We start from the raw sequence: 17,509 nt of genomic DNA on the forward strand, positions 1-17,509 counted from the left end.
ATATTTTATGGGTAACCAATGCAAATCAATAAGAACGGGGGTGATAGAGGCATGCTTTCTAGTGCCAGTCAGGAAGCGAGCCGCAGCATTCTGGACAAGCTGAAGTCTGTGAAGGAGAGCGGAGTGAAGACCAAAGTAGAGAGAATTACAGTAATCCAATCTAGAAGTCACAAAAGCATGAATGAGCTTTACAAGATCTTTATGAGGGACATAGTGGCAATCGTAGCTCAAGAGTTGGGAGTTCGCCTTGTAATCGGAAGGTTGCCGGTTCGAGCCCCGGCTTGGACAGTCTCGGTCGTTGTGTCCTTGGGCAAGACACTTCACCCGTTGCCTACTGGTGGTGGTCAGAGGGCCCGGTGGCGCCAGTGTCCGGCAGCCTCGCCTCTGTCAGTGCGCCCCAGGGCAGCTGTGGCTACAATGTAGCTTGCCATCACCAGTGAGTGTGTGGATGGGTGGATGACTGGATATGTAAAGCGCTTTGGGGTCCTTAGGGACTATTAAAGCGCTATATAAATACAGGCCATTTACCATTTACCATAGTGCTTAGCCTTAGCAATAAGGCACAGTTGGTTTGAATTAGATTTGATTACTGAAGACACTTGTTTGTTAAATTTGAAAGATCTATCCAGCAGGACACCTAGGTCACTAACTGAGTCAGAGAAAGAAGTGGCAAAGGAACCAAAGGTATCAGCTAATAGGCCCCTGGGGATATGGTTGCCAAACACCACAATCTCCATTTTCTTTTCATTCAGGATAAGGGAATTGCCTGAATGTCATTCTCTGACTTCTCTCATGCACTCGAGGAAACAGTGCAACGAAGGAGCAATGTCGTCATCATCTAATTGAAAATATATTTGTATATCATTGGCATAGAGGTGATAAGAAATGTTATATTTTTCAAAGATTAAGCCTAGGGGGAGCATATATAATGAGAATAACATTGGGCCAAGCACAGAGCCTTGGGGCACACCACAGCATAAAGATGCAGTTGAGGAAGAATAAGTACCCAAGGTAACGGAGAAGGACCTGTTCAAAAGGTATGATTTGAACCAGTTAAGGGCTTAACCCCGAATGCCCACAGTGCATTCTAACCTCGTTAATAAAATATTATGGTCAACCATGTTAAAGGCCGAGGACAAATCCAATAAGACCAATATAGCAGAATGCCCTGAATCAGTAATTAAGAGAAGATCATTAAGGACTCTCAGCAAAGCTGTATCAGTGCTGTGGCGTGGTTTAAAACCAGATTGAAATTTATCACAGATGTCAGTAGTATGATAAGTATGATCAATCAATCAATCAATCGATCAATTTTAAAAAAAAAAAATTAACATACTATGATATTTACCCCACAGCATATGTTTTAACAAAGTATTATGAATAAAAATATGTTATAAAAGCAATAAATTACCCTTTTTTTACCTTTAAAGTGTACTATTTGCCTGTGGCAGTTCTCTATTGATAGGTATCATGTTATGTACACATGTAAACAAACACACACGTATATATATGCCTGTGAGGCATTAGCTGGTGCTACAGCTAATATGTCTTTTAATGTCACACATTGTGCTGAATTCATTTTTACTTTCATTTTCTTTTTCTGTCTTAGCCATTCAGCTGAAAGTTTTCAACACTTCTTCAACACTATACTCTGTTCTACAAGTCACAGCGAAGGTAGGAGAGGCCCCGGTGTCATTAAGAGATTTGATTGGGTATTACAGTGTCGGCAATGAAAATGAACGAATGGGCTAGAATGGGCTGCCGGTGCGTGTATGGTACAGTGCGCAGCGGTGCTTCAATTGGCCACGAAGTGCGTCGGGCCAGCTGGTTAATTACCTGTCCACCCCTAAATTAAGGGAAGCTACGGTACATGCACAACACGCCCACAGCTCAAACAAGACAAGCCTGTCGCCGTGTTAAAACAACTGTCCACTTGGATTTTTGCATTTTGCAGCCACAGGACAAAGACGAAAACCACGCGGAACACGAACTGTTTACTAAGAGAGTGAAGATGGACAACTGGACAGCGGCTCTGCTCACTGGTGTTGCCTGCATTGTGGGATACCTGGTAGTGCGGGTGAAAAAGATCAGCAGCCTCCGACAGGCGGAGGAAAAAATCAAGAGAGCCAGAAACAGGAGAGATGAGAGCTTGCAGCGGGCAGAGCAGGCGGTGCTCCGGTACAAAGAGTCGGTGAGAGTTCAGAGCTTTAAACTCTGAAAGGTTTAACTTTTTCTTTAGAGAGAAATCAAAACTAATTATGTGCTTTTAGTTTAAGCCTAGCGGAGGTTTAGTTATTAATTTCCAAATTACTGACACTTTTTGTTGTCAACATGCTTACAAAAACTTAAAAACACATTAAGATTATGCTGCTCTTCTAGATTTGTTTTGTTGGCCCAAGTTGACACATAACTTCACACACGCGGTTTGTCAGCTGCACATCTCCGGTTCCACCTCACCCTAAAGTTGCTCTGTTGGATTGAAATCTAGTGATTGTGCAGAAGTACAGGAAGCAAGAGTCCTGAATCTATACACTGATATGGTTTTCTTTCTTTCTTACAGCTTTATATATTTTTTACAACATAATGATTCTGTGGGTCTGTGTCTTCTAGCATCCGACAACTGACTCTGCTTTCATCCTGACGCTCTCCCTGTCTGAGCTGACACAGCAGCTGAAGGAAGGCTCACTGAGCCCAGAGGATGTGCTTTACTCTTACATGGAAAAGGTTCAATATCCAGCATGAATAAAGAGTTCACTGCCTAACATAACACAGATCTTTCAAAATAAGGTTGACCGAAAGCCAAGTATACACCAGGTTATTTTAGCTAGCATAAACACTAAGTAATCTATTTCATTTTCCAGTGAGTGTTTAATATTTTACAGAGCACTTACAAAAATCAATATCCCTTTAAAGTGAATAAGTTCATCTGAATCTCTCTGTGCTTGTTTCCTTTCCAACAGACTCTGGCTGTAAACAAAAAGCTGAACTGCTGCACTGAAATTTTGCTGGAGAGTTTGGACCAGCTGAAAACTGTTGGCTCCAACAAGGATGGTCTCTTGTACGGAGTTCCAGTTAGCATCAAAGAAAATATTGCATTTAAGGTATTAAGAATAATGTAATAAATTAATGTATTTGTAGTGCAAACAAATGGCAGTTACACTATAGGCAGTATAATAATGGATGAATGCAGCTAGGACACCAACCATTGGTTTCTGAAAATCCAACCTCAAGATGAACATTTCCACCAATGTCAAGTTAGTTGCAAAAAGCTAAATCTGACATGGAGGAGTGGGTCTAAATGTGAAACTGCTTGCTCACTGGCTAAGTATTAGAAGTAAAACTGTTAATTTTATAAATGATGAGCAACACATAAACACTGACTCTACTTCTTATTTCCACTGAACTCGGAAAATCTGGTTTTAAATGGTTTGCTGCCTATGAATTAAATGAACTACACAAAAACTATGATGTTATATCTTTGATTTCATTTGATAATTTTAAAAGGTTTTAGGTACATGTCTTTCTTAATTTGTGATCACGTACACTGTGTTGTTTTATCTTTCTCAATTTCTTGGCGTTTTTGTAAGCAGGTCTCTCTTCAGAAAGAGATCTCAATCTCAGTGAGAATACTACGTAAATTAACGTCTTAATAATAATGTTATTTATGGTCTCTGAATTTCACTTACAGGTTTTCAAAATGTTAAGGTATGGCATTTGTGTAGTCTTTGATGCACTCTTATGTTCTTTAATTTACACCACAAGGATCATGACTGTTCTTGTGGTGTGGTCATTAACCTGGACCAGCCTGCTGAAAAGGACAGTGTGCTTGTTGAAGTCCTGAAGAAACAAGGAGCTATTCCCTTTGTGAAAACCAACTTGGCCCAAGCCCTTATAAGGTACATTTTTTAATCAGTAATTCAATTTTAAAACAAATTATAACACAGTTAAAAACTCTGTGTCCTCATGGGTGAATGAGGAGAGTGCTTTAAGTCCTCTGATATAGTAGAAACACACTATATAAGAACCAATACATGTACCATTTGCATCTTCCATGTGTATATTTTATGTAAAGACTCATAAACTGTCTGTGTTTGTCTGTGTCCACCTTTAGCTATGACTGCAGTAATCCTATCTACGGGCAGACTGTGAACCCTCATAACCCCCAGAAGACCTCTGGAGGTTCATCTGGTGGGGAGGCGGCTCTCGTTGGGGGAGGGGGCTCCCTCCTCGGTATAGGCACTGATCTCGGTGGCAGTATCCGTCTTCCGTCTTCATTCTGTGGAATCTGTGGTTTCAAGCCAACTGCTCAGCGACTGAGGTAGATCCTTTTTAGTTATGGAAAATTATTGTAAATTGATGAGTTAAGGTTTATTCTTTATTTGTTAACACCTTTGGATAATGAACAGTTTACAGGGTTTTCGTTCAATTTATCGAGGACAAAAGTCAGGTAAGGAACTAGCACATAAAGTACATGCAGAGTTACATAACCAGTGTCTAACAATATTACACAAATTTTCTGGAACATTTCGTTCAAAACATTTGCCTTATGCTTGTTACTAAACTAGTGGCATCATCTGCTGGACCCATGGCAAGAGATGTGGACAGCCTGGCTCTGTGCATGCAGGCACTTCTTTGTGACCACATGTTTTCTTTGGACCCCACTGTTCCACCATTACCTTTTAACATGGAGGTGTGTCCTGTACTGTGGGATTCATGTCCTCTGTTGATGATCATCTTTTCTATATATTTTCTGATCATTCATAGATGTTAGAAACTAGAAATGAATCAATTTAATTTTCTTAACACATCTCTCTATGCTAACAGACGAAGTTCTTAAGGACAAAGTTAATAGTCTTCCTATAAAATTTCCAAGTGCTTTTTTTATGAGAGCAAAGGATTTTCAACATTTTCACCATTTCTAAATATACCGGTTTTCTTTTGAACACATACACCATTTCCGTTTACACACAATCTTTGAACTGTAGCAGAATTACAACAAAATTAACCAGGGCCAATATTATAATATCCCCCTGAAAAGCTGAACTTTTAAAAAGTCATTGAATTTGTAATGTTCAAAGCTCTTAAAGTCAAGGTAAAACTGAGGGCTATTTTCCAATTTACACACAGTACAAAAACCCCAGGAAAGGTTTGAGCTGTTGAGAAAGCATCATGTCAAAAAGCAAAAAAAAATAAAATAAAGTTTTAGACTTGAGAAAAAACAAAGAATTGTTAATCCTTGCAAAGGATGAGATGGTTATACAAAGTTATCACAGCATTTCCAAGTGTCACAATGTGGAGTCAGAAGTATCAAGAAATTAAAAGAGAGCCACAGAACAAGTCTGGCAGAGGTGAGAACTGAAAGATTTCATTGACTCTGGGAAGAAAACTAGCGAGAGATGTGTCTAACGACCTTAGTCAAGACACTAGTGAATGTCTCAACCAAGCCTGGAATTGTAATCTCAAAGAAAACATTCACTATAACCCTGCATTGGTGCATGGACTGCACGGTTACAGACCAACAAAAAACTCCACTTCTGCAGAGAGACACCTTCAAGCCAGACTGAAGTATACTAAAGACAACTGGGAAAAAGATTATGCTCACTGGACGCATGTCCTTTGGTCAGATAAGATCAGACTAGAGCTTTTTGGACACAGTGAGGCTATCTATGTTTGGAGAAAGAAGAGAACAACTCAAAGAACACCAGGGTGGGAGTATCATGCTTTCGGGATGCTTCAGTGTGCCTGGAACTGGAAATCTCCTCAAAGTGGAAGGAATTATGAAGAAAGAAGGATGTGTGAAGATTTTGAAAGAAAACCTCGAACAGTCATCCAGCAAAACTGGGTCTGGGTCTTCACTTTGTCTTCCAACACTACAATGACCCAAAACATTCAATGCTCCTGGTGAAGACCTACCTCCAGAAGACCAAAGCGAACGTTATTGACTGGCCTGCACAAAGCCATGGCTTTAATCCCATTGAAAATCTGTGAGTTTAAACAAAGACCAAAGTAAAATAATGTAATCATCAAAAATAAAATTAAGATGCTTGGAAAAAAAACGTGTTAAAAATCCCTTGCTCTATTTAACAGCACTTGGGAAATACTTTTAAAAAGCTGAAATTTTCTTTGGTGGGCTAATAATTCGGTCCTCATCTACAGATATACAGAAGCTCCAGACCTCTAAGGATTGGTTATTTGGAAAATGATGGCTACTTGCAACCGTCTCCAAGCATGGCCCGAGGCGTCAGAGAGGTCAAAGCTCTGTTAGAGCAAGCAGGGCACACAGTAAGAGACACACACACACACATGTAATCGTTATTGTCCTGATTTGTTATTAACCCCCTGTTATGTTACAGGACAAACTGACCCTTGTAAAAGTTAAGCCATCTAAAAAAATGTTAAAAGTACTTTTTTATATAAAGCTTCTTCTGCTTGGCTTAAAGGGTGTAATGAACACATAAAATGAAAATGGTTCATGTAACATATTTGCAATCTCTCTGCATGTTTATGTTACATAGATACTGTTGGGGTCAGTTTGACCTGTCAGTAACTCCACACACACACACACACACACACTCGTTTTCATATCTTAGCAAGGACATCTAATTGACATAAAAAACGCATTTTGAGCCTCAAAAACACCCACAAACTCATCGGGACGGGGATTTTGTCCCCATAAGTGACTGTTGGTCCCCACAAGTATAGTCGCATGCCAATTTTCTGTCCTCACAAAGATGTCTAAACATGTACACACACATACTAATAATCACTGCCCAGTATTTGATATGAACCATACATCTTTAATGTTCTCTTTTATGCCTTTAGTTGGTTCCTTACTCTCCACTGAAAATCAGCCAAATTGTTCCTGAGCTATTAATAAAGGGTGTATATGCAGACGGCACTGCCACCCTTCTGCAAAAACTGTGAGTTGTACCTTTTAATAATTCATCTAATCACTTCTCATTAATTTAAAACGTCTAATAAATGGATGATTTTTTTCACTGCTAAGTTACAGGTGCTAGCATGATAAACTAAAATAGAATACTAAAATCATTAAATGTCATTAAGTGTCAACACAGTTATTTTTAAAACTAAACTCAAAGGCCTACAGACTGCCTCAATAATGTGTAAGTGTTTTGTGTAATTTTTAACTTTGTTTGTTTGTATGTATTTGTTTGGAAATGTGCTGCCTCTTGGCCAGGACTCCCTTGAAAAAGAGGTTTTTAATCTCAATGGGACATTCCTGGTTAAATAAAGGTTAAATAAATAAATAAATAAATTTTGTGTGTGTAAATAATTCATTTCATTTTAGGAAAGGGGGACTTCTGGACCCTTCTCTGAAGCAGCAGGTTTTTACGCACTCGCTCCCTAAGTGGTTTAAGAAAATCCTTTCCTTCCTACTAAAACCTGTGGTGAGTTTTCTCATTTGGTGACAGCTAGCACCTGTAACTTAGCACTGAAAAAAACACCCGTAAATTCAAGCATAGGACTGAACATAATCTTGGAACTTTTATCTGATAAAGCCTATGTTGTGATGTGCCAGAATAATGCTTATTTTTATTGTTTTTTTGCAGTCACCTCGTCTTTCTTCCATCGTGAGTGCTATTTGTGGAGTTCGGTGAGAAAATATTGTTGAAATTCATCATCTGTACTTGATTCTTTTTTCATATATAATACATGTGATGGGCAAAGTCACAACATACTGCTTTATTTTTTAGTTCTGTTTCCGATCTGTGGAAGCAACATGCTGCTGTTGAGGTAACTTTAACTTTCAACTAATGATGCATGGTTGAGTATCAAAGTACAATTTCAAACGAGCTGGGACGCTGTGTGTAATGTAAATTAAAACAGAATGCAATGATTGGCAAATCTTACTGACTTATATTTATTCACAATAGTACATAGAAAACAAATCTAATATTCAAACTGAAAAAAATAATGTATACCATGTTCAGAAAAAAAAAGATTCTTCTACTACAAGGCCATGCTGTTGTAATGGCTGCAATATACAGTTTAGCATTGTCTTGCTCAAATATCTTCAGCAAGAAAATATCATTCTAATGGAAGTTTTATGTTCCTCTAAAACTCAACCTGTACACAACTTTCAGCATTAAAAAGTTTCTTTCCAGATATGCAAGCTGCCAATGCCATGGCGCTGAAACATGCAGGCTTTTGAACTGAGCACTTATAACAAGCCAGATGGTTCCTTTTCTCTTTAGTCCAAAGGATGCCGCATCCATGTTTTCCAAAACTAATTTCAAATTTTGATTTGTCTGGCCACAAAATAGTCTTTTACTTTGTGTCAGTCCATTCTAAAGAGGTTTGGCCCAAAGAAGGTGGTGGTGGTGTTTATGGATTATGTTCATATATGAATTCCCGTTTGCATGATAGAGCTTTAAGCTGTATTTCAATAACGACAGCTCATTTGGAAGAATTGAACATGATTTACTGAGATACAGAGTTCAGCTACTGGTTTGGCGATTGACTAATCGTAGCGGAATCTCAGAGGTGATAGGAATTAGAAGTAGGAGTATAGTAGTGGTGAAGATGAAGCTGGAGGCTTGCATGGAGCTCTGAGTGGACAGGCTAGAAGATGAGTGAACTAGAACAACGATGTCAACACTGAGTTTGGCAGTGTGGAAAGAAAAAGTGATATAACAAAGATTAGCAGCCAAACATCCAGGACAGCAGGCAGATGAGTGATCTTATTGAGACAACACATAAGCTTCATTTGTGGATAGCATGGCGAACTGTGTTCACAGACAGTGATATCTGGAAATGTTGCTGAGCCAAAGCAATGATTTCCATGACAAAATCATCCCTGTTTTGAATGCACTGCTGCCTGAGGGCCCAAAGTCCACAAACATCAAACACAAATTTTTGGCCTTGTCCCTTGCACACAGAGATGTCACCAGATTGAATCATTTGATGATAATGTACCGTAGATAATGAGATAGTTAAAGGTCTTTTTGTTTCTCAGTTTTACATTTGTTACATACAATTGTTCTGTAATATGTAGATGCAGTTTTCTTTACTTCTGAGAAAGTGTGCCTCTTTGAAATACTTTATTTTTCCATCCAGAGTCATGATACTGACCTAATTAGCTGCATCAGTTTCATCCAGCTCTTTATTTTTGTTTTTTCACTTACTTTTTTGGCCTTTTGTAGACCCCCTTACACCTTTTTTATGTCTGATGCTGTCATCAAAAACCAAATAAGGTAATGTTTTTCATGAAAAATGTTTTTAAAAAAGTGCAGGAGGCATTGTAGCAGTCAGGTGCGAGTGGAAATTAATATACTGAATGAGAAATGTAGTTGAGTAATGAAGTGGTTCTAATACCCCACCTCCCGACCGTTTGGCGTGTGTGTATGTGCTTCTGTGCTGAGATTGTTTGGGGAATGCAAACATGGCACACAGCACAGATCTTGGTTTGGTCAGAATGACGAAGCAAACATTCAGATAATGTCAAATTGTAACATGTGGAAGATACAGTGAGAAAAGTATCCCTGTTTGATGAAGTTGACAAAAGTTATGTTGAAATTAATATTCATATGTGACGGAGCTAATGTTAAATCCTGGTCAAGTAAAATAGCATAAACAGAGTTAAACATGAAGGGAAGTATTTTCATATATGATTTAATATCCATATGTGATGGAATTAATGATAAAACATTTTCAAGTACAACATAGAAAAGAAGAAAATGTAATAAAGTGATTTTAATGAAGTAACCTCTACCTCATAGATACCTCAGAGATAAAAGTGGGTGAAAAGTCAGAGAGAGAAAGGTTTAAGGTCAACAGCACTGAGTGAATGTCCGCAGAGGAAGAGAGGACAAGAGAGTGGGGGATGCAAATGGGAAAATTAGCATAGAAGAGGGCCTTCAGGGAACCAATCCAGGGCGAGAATGGCATTTTTTGAAGGAGAAGGTGGCTGAAGCAGTCCACAGAAGCCAAATCAAGGGAGGCTCCAGCCAGGAAATTGGTGTATAGACCAACAGAAACTGGTGCTGGAGCAGAATAACGTCATCACAGTGGCCCGCATGTTGCCTCCATCTGAGGGCCCAAGAGATAGTGACTCCGGAGGCATGGGTCACCCTGGGTAATGTCTGCAGGTGGGAGAAGATATCTGCACATCAGTGGAGAAAAATCCCTCATTTGATGGACAAAAAAGCAGAAGAGCAGAAGAGTTCATGTGGAAATTGGGGCAGGTCTATGACACACTGGGCCATGTAGCCAGTAAGTCGAGACAGAGAGCCGTTGGCAGACAGCAGCAGGTCTGCATTCCTACATGCCAAATTAGGCAAGACCGGAAGGTCACAAACTCTGTAGTTTATGGAGCCCAGTGAAAATGATGAGATCAATAAAAATAAAAAGACAAAAACTAATCCAAGCTGGGAGAAAAGCAGGAGCCAATGGCCAAGAATACCAGACCCACCACCCAGAGGTAAGAGTGATTATTCTGCAGCCTGAGGATCACAGAAAAGTAAATATTTGGGAACGTGTGTGTGTGTGTGTGTGTGTGTGTGTGTGTGTGTGTGTCTTTGCTGGTATTATTTGTACCGAGGGGGTATGCAAACATGGCACACAGCCCACAGCTTGTCTTGGTCAAATTGACTAAGTAAATAAGAGAATGTCAGATTTTAACATGTGTGATTTAAAAAAAAAAACACTTATATTGTGTATATTGTGAAAGAAAAGCATTCATGTGTGACTAACAGTGTTGGCAAGTTACTTTGAAAAAGTAATTCAATTATAGTTACTAGTTACTTCTTCAAAAAAGTAACTGAGTTACAATATTCTAAAAGTAATTAATTACTTGGAAAAGTAACTATTGTGTTACTTAAAAAACAAAACAAAGAACGTTTAACCCTCTGGCGTCCAGGGTATAATTGGCCATTTTTTTACTACTCTTGATTTTCCCTCCACATTTTACCTTTAAAAACTATTTACTTTGCCTTGTTTGGTATCATTCTTTTTAGCGCAACCTCACGTGCCTGAATTTACAGTTATGTTCTCATTTTGTCATACTGTATTAACACAATTGATCTAAAATCAGAGTAGAAAAAGTTATATTTTTACTGTAACAACCACAAACATGTTTAATGAATCATATTTCATAACTTTAAATGCAAATATAAATTGTCAATTTTAAAATCCTATGCACAAGTCTTGCAAACAACAAATTAATTTGCATCCATTTACCTTGATTTTTTTTAAATAACCATTTCAAACTATTTACAGAACAATCAGCTGTTCTTCAATAAGATGTCACACAAATTATTTGTGCCACTCCAAAAAAATATTTTGTGTCCACTACAAAGGAGAACATCACAGCCTGATACCTGCAGGTCTGACAGCAGCAGGTGTATCACTGCTGTTTCTACCTGGAGACAGCAGTCGCCTCATTGTTCTGACACACAACACAAAACCATCCACAACACTACACACTAACTACACAAGACAACACATTAACTACACACTCCAAACACGCTAAACGTCACAAATCTCTCACATCTCAAAACTCGCTCTCTCTCTTTTTCTGCTCTCTCTCTCTCTCTCGACGTCACTCCTAAAACTTCCCCTGTTTTGTTTTGTTTTTTGCTCATAAGCAGAGAGTGCTTGCTAGCGCTAACGTGACGAAACTATTGAGGAAAAAACGCCGCGTATATCTTGTTTATCATGACTCTGGTTTTACGTGGCCTATCACCTTGTTGCTTTGTCTTTAAGTGGTCACGTGATTGACTTACCACGACTACTTTATTCTTCCTCAGTCAAACAGCAGCACTCGATTGTTTTGCCCCCTGAGCTCCAGGTGTTGTGCTAGACAGCGATCGTGATTACCGTCCGCGGGAGCGCGCAGCTGCTTAAAGCTGTAGCGTCCAGATTACTTACAGCTACTTCTGTGCAGCTGATATAAGATGCGGTAAGCTGAACACAGCTTCAACCGTCTGTTTGTTGAAAAATAGTAACGGACCGCGTTTCCTTGTTAGTAACTGTAACAGCGTTGTAACGATAGGAATAGTAATTAGTTAGATTACTCGTTACTGAAAAAAGTAACCCGTTAGTAACGCCGTTACTTGTAACACCGTTATTCCCATCACTGGTGACTAAGTTGATGAAAATCGTGTTGAAATTAATATTCATATGTCACTGAGCTATTAATAAATCCTAGTGAAGAAAAATGGCATAAACTGAATAAACGTGTACGGAAGTATATTCATATTGTGATTTAATATTCATATGTGATGGAATTTTTGATAAATTATGTTAAAGTGCAACATAGAAAAGTAGAGAATGCAATGAAGTGATGTTAATGAAGTAACCTCTGCTCTAGTTAAAAGTAGAGATGGACGATCCGATATTAGTATCGTATCGGTCTGATACTGTCGTAAATTACTGGATCGGATATCGGAGAGAAATAAAAAATGTAATCGATCCATTAAATATCAAAAAGCACCTCAAAAAACTTGCGACACCGCGTAACTCGGCTCATAACCGTAGCACGTCGGAGCAGATAGGGTGGCTGTGTGTATTTGCAATCCGGCATTTCATCTCTGAGGAAGTGATCCCAGAGAGAAGTAAAGCAAGTGTGTAAGTTCATCTCTGAATGTTTGTAAAGCATTCCCATGTTAAGCTTAACAACCGATATATGGAGCGACTGCCTCTCTCTCTCCCTCTTGCTACTTCAATCATGAAACTGATCAATGATCAGCTGATCGGCTTTTCTGTCGCCAGTACGTCTCTCCTTTGTTTTTGGCCCACTTTGCACCAGAAAGAGGAAACCAGTGGCTGAACAACAGCAGCATGTTTAAGCTTGATAAGCTGTTGTTAGAATGTATTTAATATTACTTTCTACACCAGGATCCTTTTCTACGTAGCTGACGGCTGGTAACTGTGCAGGGGCGGATCTAGCAAAAAGTTTAGCCAGGGGGCCGATGGGGCATGAACAGGGAAAAGGGGGCACAAAGACATACTTTTCTTTCTTATTCTCATTTAAAATGTCTCGCTTTTAATAAATAATTATCTGAATCTTACAAAGTTTTAATCTGATGTAAAATGTATAGAAGTCCATTACTGTATATAGTAACTATTAAGTCTAATATACCCTAGTAAGCTATAGTACTTTATCCTTTGGGAAGGTACCATCTGTGAATTCTGCAATTCTGCTGAAGAAAGATGTTGAATCTATTTAATTATTCTTGAAAAATAATTTATTTCTGTGCATTTCTTTTCACCCTGCATCAAATTAAAGTTGATTACATTGATTAAGCATCATGAGGTGGAGGGTGGTGGAGGAGGGGGGGGGTTCCCTTTTTTTTTTTTTTTTTTTTTTTTTTTTTGCTGGGAGACCCTATTAGTTAGGTTGCTTAATATTTCTGCTAAGTACTCTTTAAAATACCAGAATAGGGAGGATGGAGCAGGTTTAAGTTTATTAGATTGATCAGTGTTGCTGAACTATGAAATATTTTGGGCGCAGTGTATTTTTTGCATACAGGTATAACAGAATAGCTTTAGTGTTGTTGTTTATTTAAACTTGAGTATGAACTTATACAAAATGCAGCAAGATATTAAAAAAACAGTTTTATTGATTAAAAAACACACTATATCGGATTCATATCGGTATCCATTTTTTCCAGTATATGACAAAAATCATAGTAACGACAAACAGGAAAATAAATTCAAATACAACAGGTGAGAACAGAGGAATGCATTTAAAAGTGACCTACTTAAGGGTACATTTGGAGGTAGTGTACAAGGAAAGGGATATTGATAAAGCTTATGAGACATTCTTAGGAAAATTTAAATTATTATATGACAGGCATTGACTAATAAAGCAATACAGCAACAAAGAAAAATATGCAGTTTGCCCATGGATCACAGAAGGATTACAAAATGCATGTAAAAAGAAAAATACCATATGTAGAGAAATTAAAAAGTATAGAAGCACAAAATCAAACTTCTACAGACTTTAATGGCTGTGATACAAAAATTGTTAAATAAACTATTGATGGTATCTCTAAAGCTTTAAGCATACATGTTCGAATTCTCTCTACAAACTGGTACATTACCATCACAAAAGTGATGCAATTGTAAAAAAAAATGGAGATAGATACCAAATCACAAATTACATGTACAGGCCTGTGTCTCTACTTTCACAATTCTCCAAAATACTGGAAAAGGTTTTCATTAACAAGCAGGGTTTTGTGAGGCCATGGGCAATTCGTTGATAAACATAAAATATTAACGGACTCAGTATGGTTTCAGATCAAACAAATCAACTATGGCATTACTGGAATTAATTGAAAATATCACTAATAACATAGATACAGAACACAATATAACTAGACAATGCACACTTCAGAGTTTTCATTGACCTAAAAAAGCTTTTGATAAAATTCATCATGAAATATTATTTGATAAAATGGAGCACTATGACGTTAAAGGAGTTGTGCTCGAGTGGGTTGAGAGTTATTTGGAAAAATTGGTGAATTTTCATTTAGAGTGTGTAGACATTGTTTGTGGAGTCCCACAGAGGTCTGTATTGGGATCAAAATTGTTTATCCTGTACATCAAAGATACATGTAAAGCATCTGATATATTGCAGTTTATTTTATTTGTAGGTGATACAACTACTTACTGCATTAGGGAGCATTCAGAGCAGATCTTGGAAATTGTCGCAGAAGAAATGATTCAGTTAAAAACATGGTTTGATAAAAAGCTAGCTATTACTAAATTTCAACAGAGCAAGTGTATACAAGTGCTGGGGGGAAGAAATGATGATTATGGTAAATCAATAGCTTGCTGAGCACGAGGTAGGGATTAATAAGTATGTACATACTTCTTCCTACTCCATTCCGGACATGATGATCAAGTGATTTCATGTCGTGTGTGTGTGTGTGTGTGTGTGTGTGCATATATATGTATTCAGCTATCTATGTATATGTGTATGCGTATATATTTGTTTGTTTGTTTTGTATGTCTGAATTATAAAAGGTTATCTCATTATCCCAATCCCATTGCCTCCAACCTCTGTCCTCAAAAAGGACTTAATTAATATTTGATCATTATTATTAATATTATTTGATGTGACTTTTGCTTTTGCTGCTAAATTGCTTTAATAAAATATCCTGCATTCAAAAAGTCTAAATTGTGAACATTTCCTTTTTCATATCTGTTTAAATAGCTCTTACAGGTTACCTCAGCCTTTAAAAGTTCATAGATCACTAAACCAAACCCAGTCATATTCCAAGAGCACGGATGTACTGGGGAACTTCCACAATGGGTGTGGCTGGTAAAATACCGCAAAGCTACTCAGGGCCACCAGGTTTCATCAAGCAGGGTAGACATCCAGAGGAGAGAGGCAGTTAGAACAGGGTAGTTCCCCTCAGCCATCGGTTCCATCCAAGCTCTGCACTGCCTCCTGTGTAATACTCATAGGATCAGAGACTAGACTATTTATCTAGAGCTCCTGTTTTGGAGTGCTGGTTCCACAGATCAACATAGGAGGAGACCTCAGAGTAGAACTGGGACATGCAGGAGAGGCTGTTTCTCTTGGCTAGCCTTGAAAGGCCTCGTTGTTCCCTCGGATAAACTGGAGGAGGTAGCTGGGGAGAGAGAGGTCTGGGCTTTGCTTCTTAGGCTGCTACCCCTGTGACCCGGCCCTGAATAAGTGGAAGAAAATGGATGGATAGATATTAAAATTTCTCAGTTTAAATATTTTAAAATTTGTAAATCACTGCATTTTGTTTTTGTTTACATTTTACACAGTCTCCCAAATGTTTTGGAATTGCAGTTGTATAAAGTAAAATTTGCTGTGTTTTCTTTAGGACTACATTCAAGAGACAATAGCACATTGGAGGAGCTGCAATATTGATGTGCTGTTGTCCCCCATGATAGGGCCAGCCAGCAGGTTATTGCACGCTGACAAACTTGCAAGTACGGTATACTGAGTATTAAAAAAGTATTATTGTCCATCTATCTCTTTTTTTTCATTATTGTAATCTCAGGATAAATTTGTGGATGTATGAAATGCTCCTAGGTAGCACCATAGTTCCTGGGTTTTTGGATCACATAAAAATTATCTCATTAAAAATTAGGATTGCTGCCTTTCTCTAGTGCTAACACACATGATTAAAAAAGGCAGAGATCGAAGAAAAACAACTATCTTCAGACATTAGTCAATTAGGAAAGTCACCTGTAGATTAGAACATTTGGACAAATAGTAATATAAAGGCACTGTTACACTAAATGAATCACATGTTAATTAAAGAGCAACAGAATTTTGAAGGGCTAAAGAAAAGTGAATCGGTCTTAAAATCTTTCATCATCACTAATCTACTTGTATTTCCTGTTATTTCAGCTGCTGTCAGTTGCACGATGCTCTACAATCTCTTAAAATTTCCTGCGGGTGTAGTCACTGTTTCCACAGTGACTGCAGAGGATGAGGAGGAACTAAAGCACTATAAGGGCTGTTATCAGGACAGTCTTGACAAGTTCCTCAAAGAGGTAACACATACCAGTGAGGAGAGACAGATTGAACACATTTACTATGAGACCAGTTTTTCATGCAGTTTCAAAATTTCTAAACAAATGAATGCCACTTTCGACTACACTGACTACACACAGGAAGATTTCAGGTGTGGTGGTGGGTAGGCCCATCTATCCTACATGGAACCAAGAGCTAAACCAGATCAGATGGTTGTGACATTTTTTTCTTGTGGTTCTGTAATTTATTGACTCTCAGTTATACATGAACTTTATTAAATGTTCCACAATTTGTTAGTCAGCTTGAGGCAGAAGACTGCGGTCCAGCTGCTGAGCATTAAGTGACAGCAGTGTGTTTGTGTGTTCAGGCAGTGTCCGGTGGTGAGGGTCTACCTGTGGCGGTGCAGTGTGTTGCTCTGCCGTGGCAGGATGAGCTCTGTCTGCGCTTCATGAAGGAAGTGGAACAACTGGTCAAAGAAAGCAAGAAGTAAAGCTGCTTTCTTTCTCAGTCTCACAGGAGAGGCTGCAGACTTCAGAGGCAATGTGTTAACTTGAGTAGATCCTATAAATGAGAGCTAAATGTTTCATAAGTATCAGAGCATTCTCTTTTTTACAAATTTTTGTGACTTGACTATTTGGTAAAGTTTAAATAAATTTTAACAGTTAAAATTCAGGTTAAAGTCAAGGCAGTTTTATTTCTTCATGCCAAAATCCCATGTAAATGTTCTTCACAGGGAATGAACAAATAAATACATACACACATTAATAAATGGAAAAGTACATTTTAAAAAATTTAAATCACTAAGATATTAAAACAGACATAATTTATATGTATAGGAGTGTGTGTGTGTGTGTGTGTGTGTGTGTGTGTGTGTGTGTGTGCGTCTTATTATTCAGTGACAATGATGGAGATATTCATGATACAATATCTGGGTCACAGAAAGCTGGAGGATGCAATGAAGTAAGTTAAAAATCAGCATCTGCTGTCAGTCAGGATAAACATATTGATACTATTTTTATGAGAAAA

The 17,509-nt window shown here is 38.2% G+C and overlaps 1 protein-coding gene across 1 annotated transcript; it reads left to right on the forward strand.

The window, feature by feature from the left end:
* Positions 1 to 473: 473 nt before the first annotated feature.
* LOC116333305 (vitamin D3 hydroxylase-associated protein-like) lies at positions 474 to 17,205 on the forward strand. The gene is made up of 15 exons (XM_039606944.1): positions 474 to 2,191; positions 2,611 to 2,724; positions 2,961 to 3,101; positions 3,763 to 3,896; positions 4,112 to 4,318; positions 4,407 to 4,447; positions 4,566 to 4,690; positions 6,157 to 6,282; positions 6,823 to 6,920; positions 7,310 to 7,409; positions 7,572 to 7,615; positions 7,716 to 7,755; positions 15,825 to 15,933; positions 16,358 to 16,503; positions 16,851 to 17,205. Exons 1-15 carry the CDS (start codon positions 1,871 to 1,873, stop codon positions 16,971 to 16,973), a joined length of 1,869 nt encoding a protein of 622 aa, XP_039462878.1. The 5' UTR covers positions 474 to 1,870; the 3' UTR covers positions 16,974 to 17,205.
* Positions 17,206 to 17,509: the final 304 nt, after the last annotated feature.

Source organism: Oreochromis aureus, linkage group 23 (assembly GCF_013358895.1).
Source record: "Oreochromis aureus strain Israel breed Guangdong linkage group 23, ZZ_aureus, whole genome shotgun sequence".
Classification (NCBI taxonomy): domain Eukaryota; kingdom Metazoa; phylum Chordata; class Actinopteri; order Cichliformes; family Cichlidae; genus Oreochromis; species Oreochromis aureus.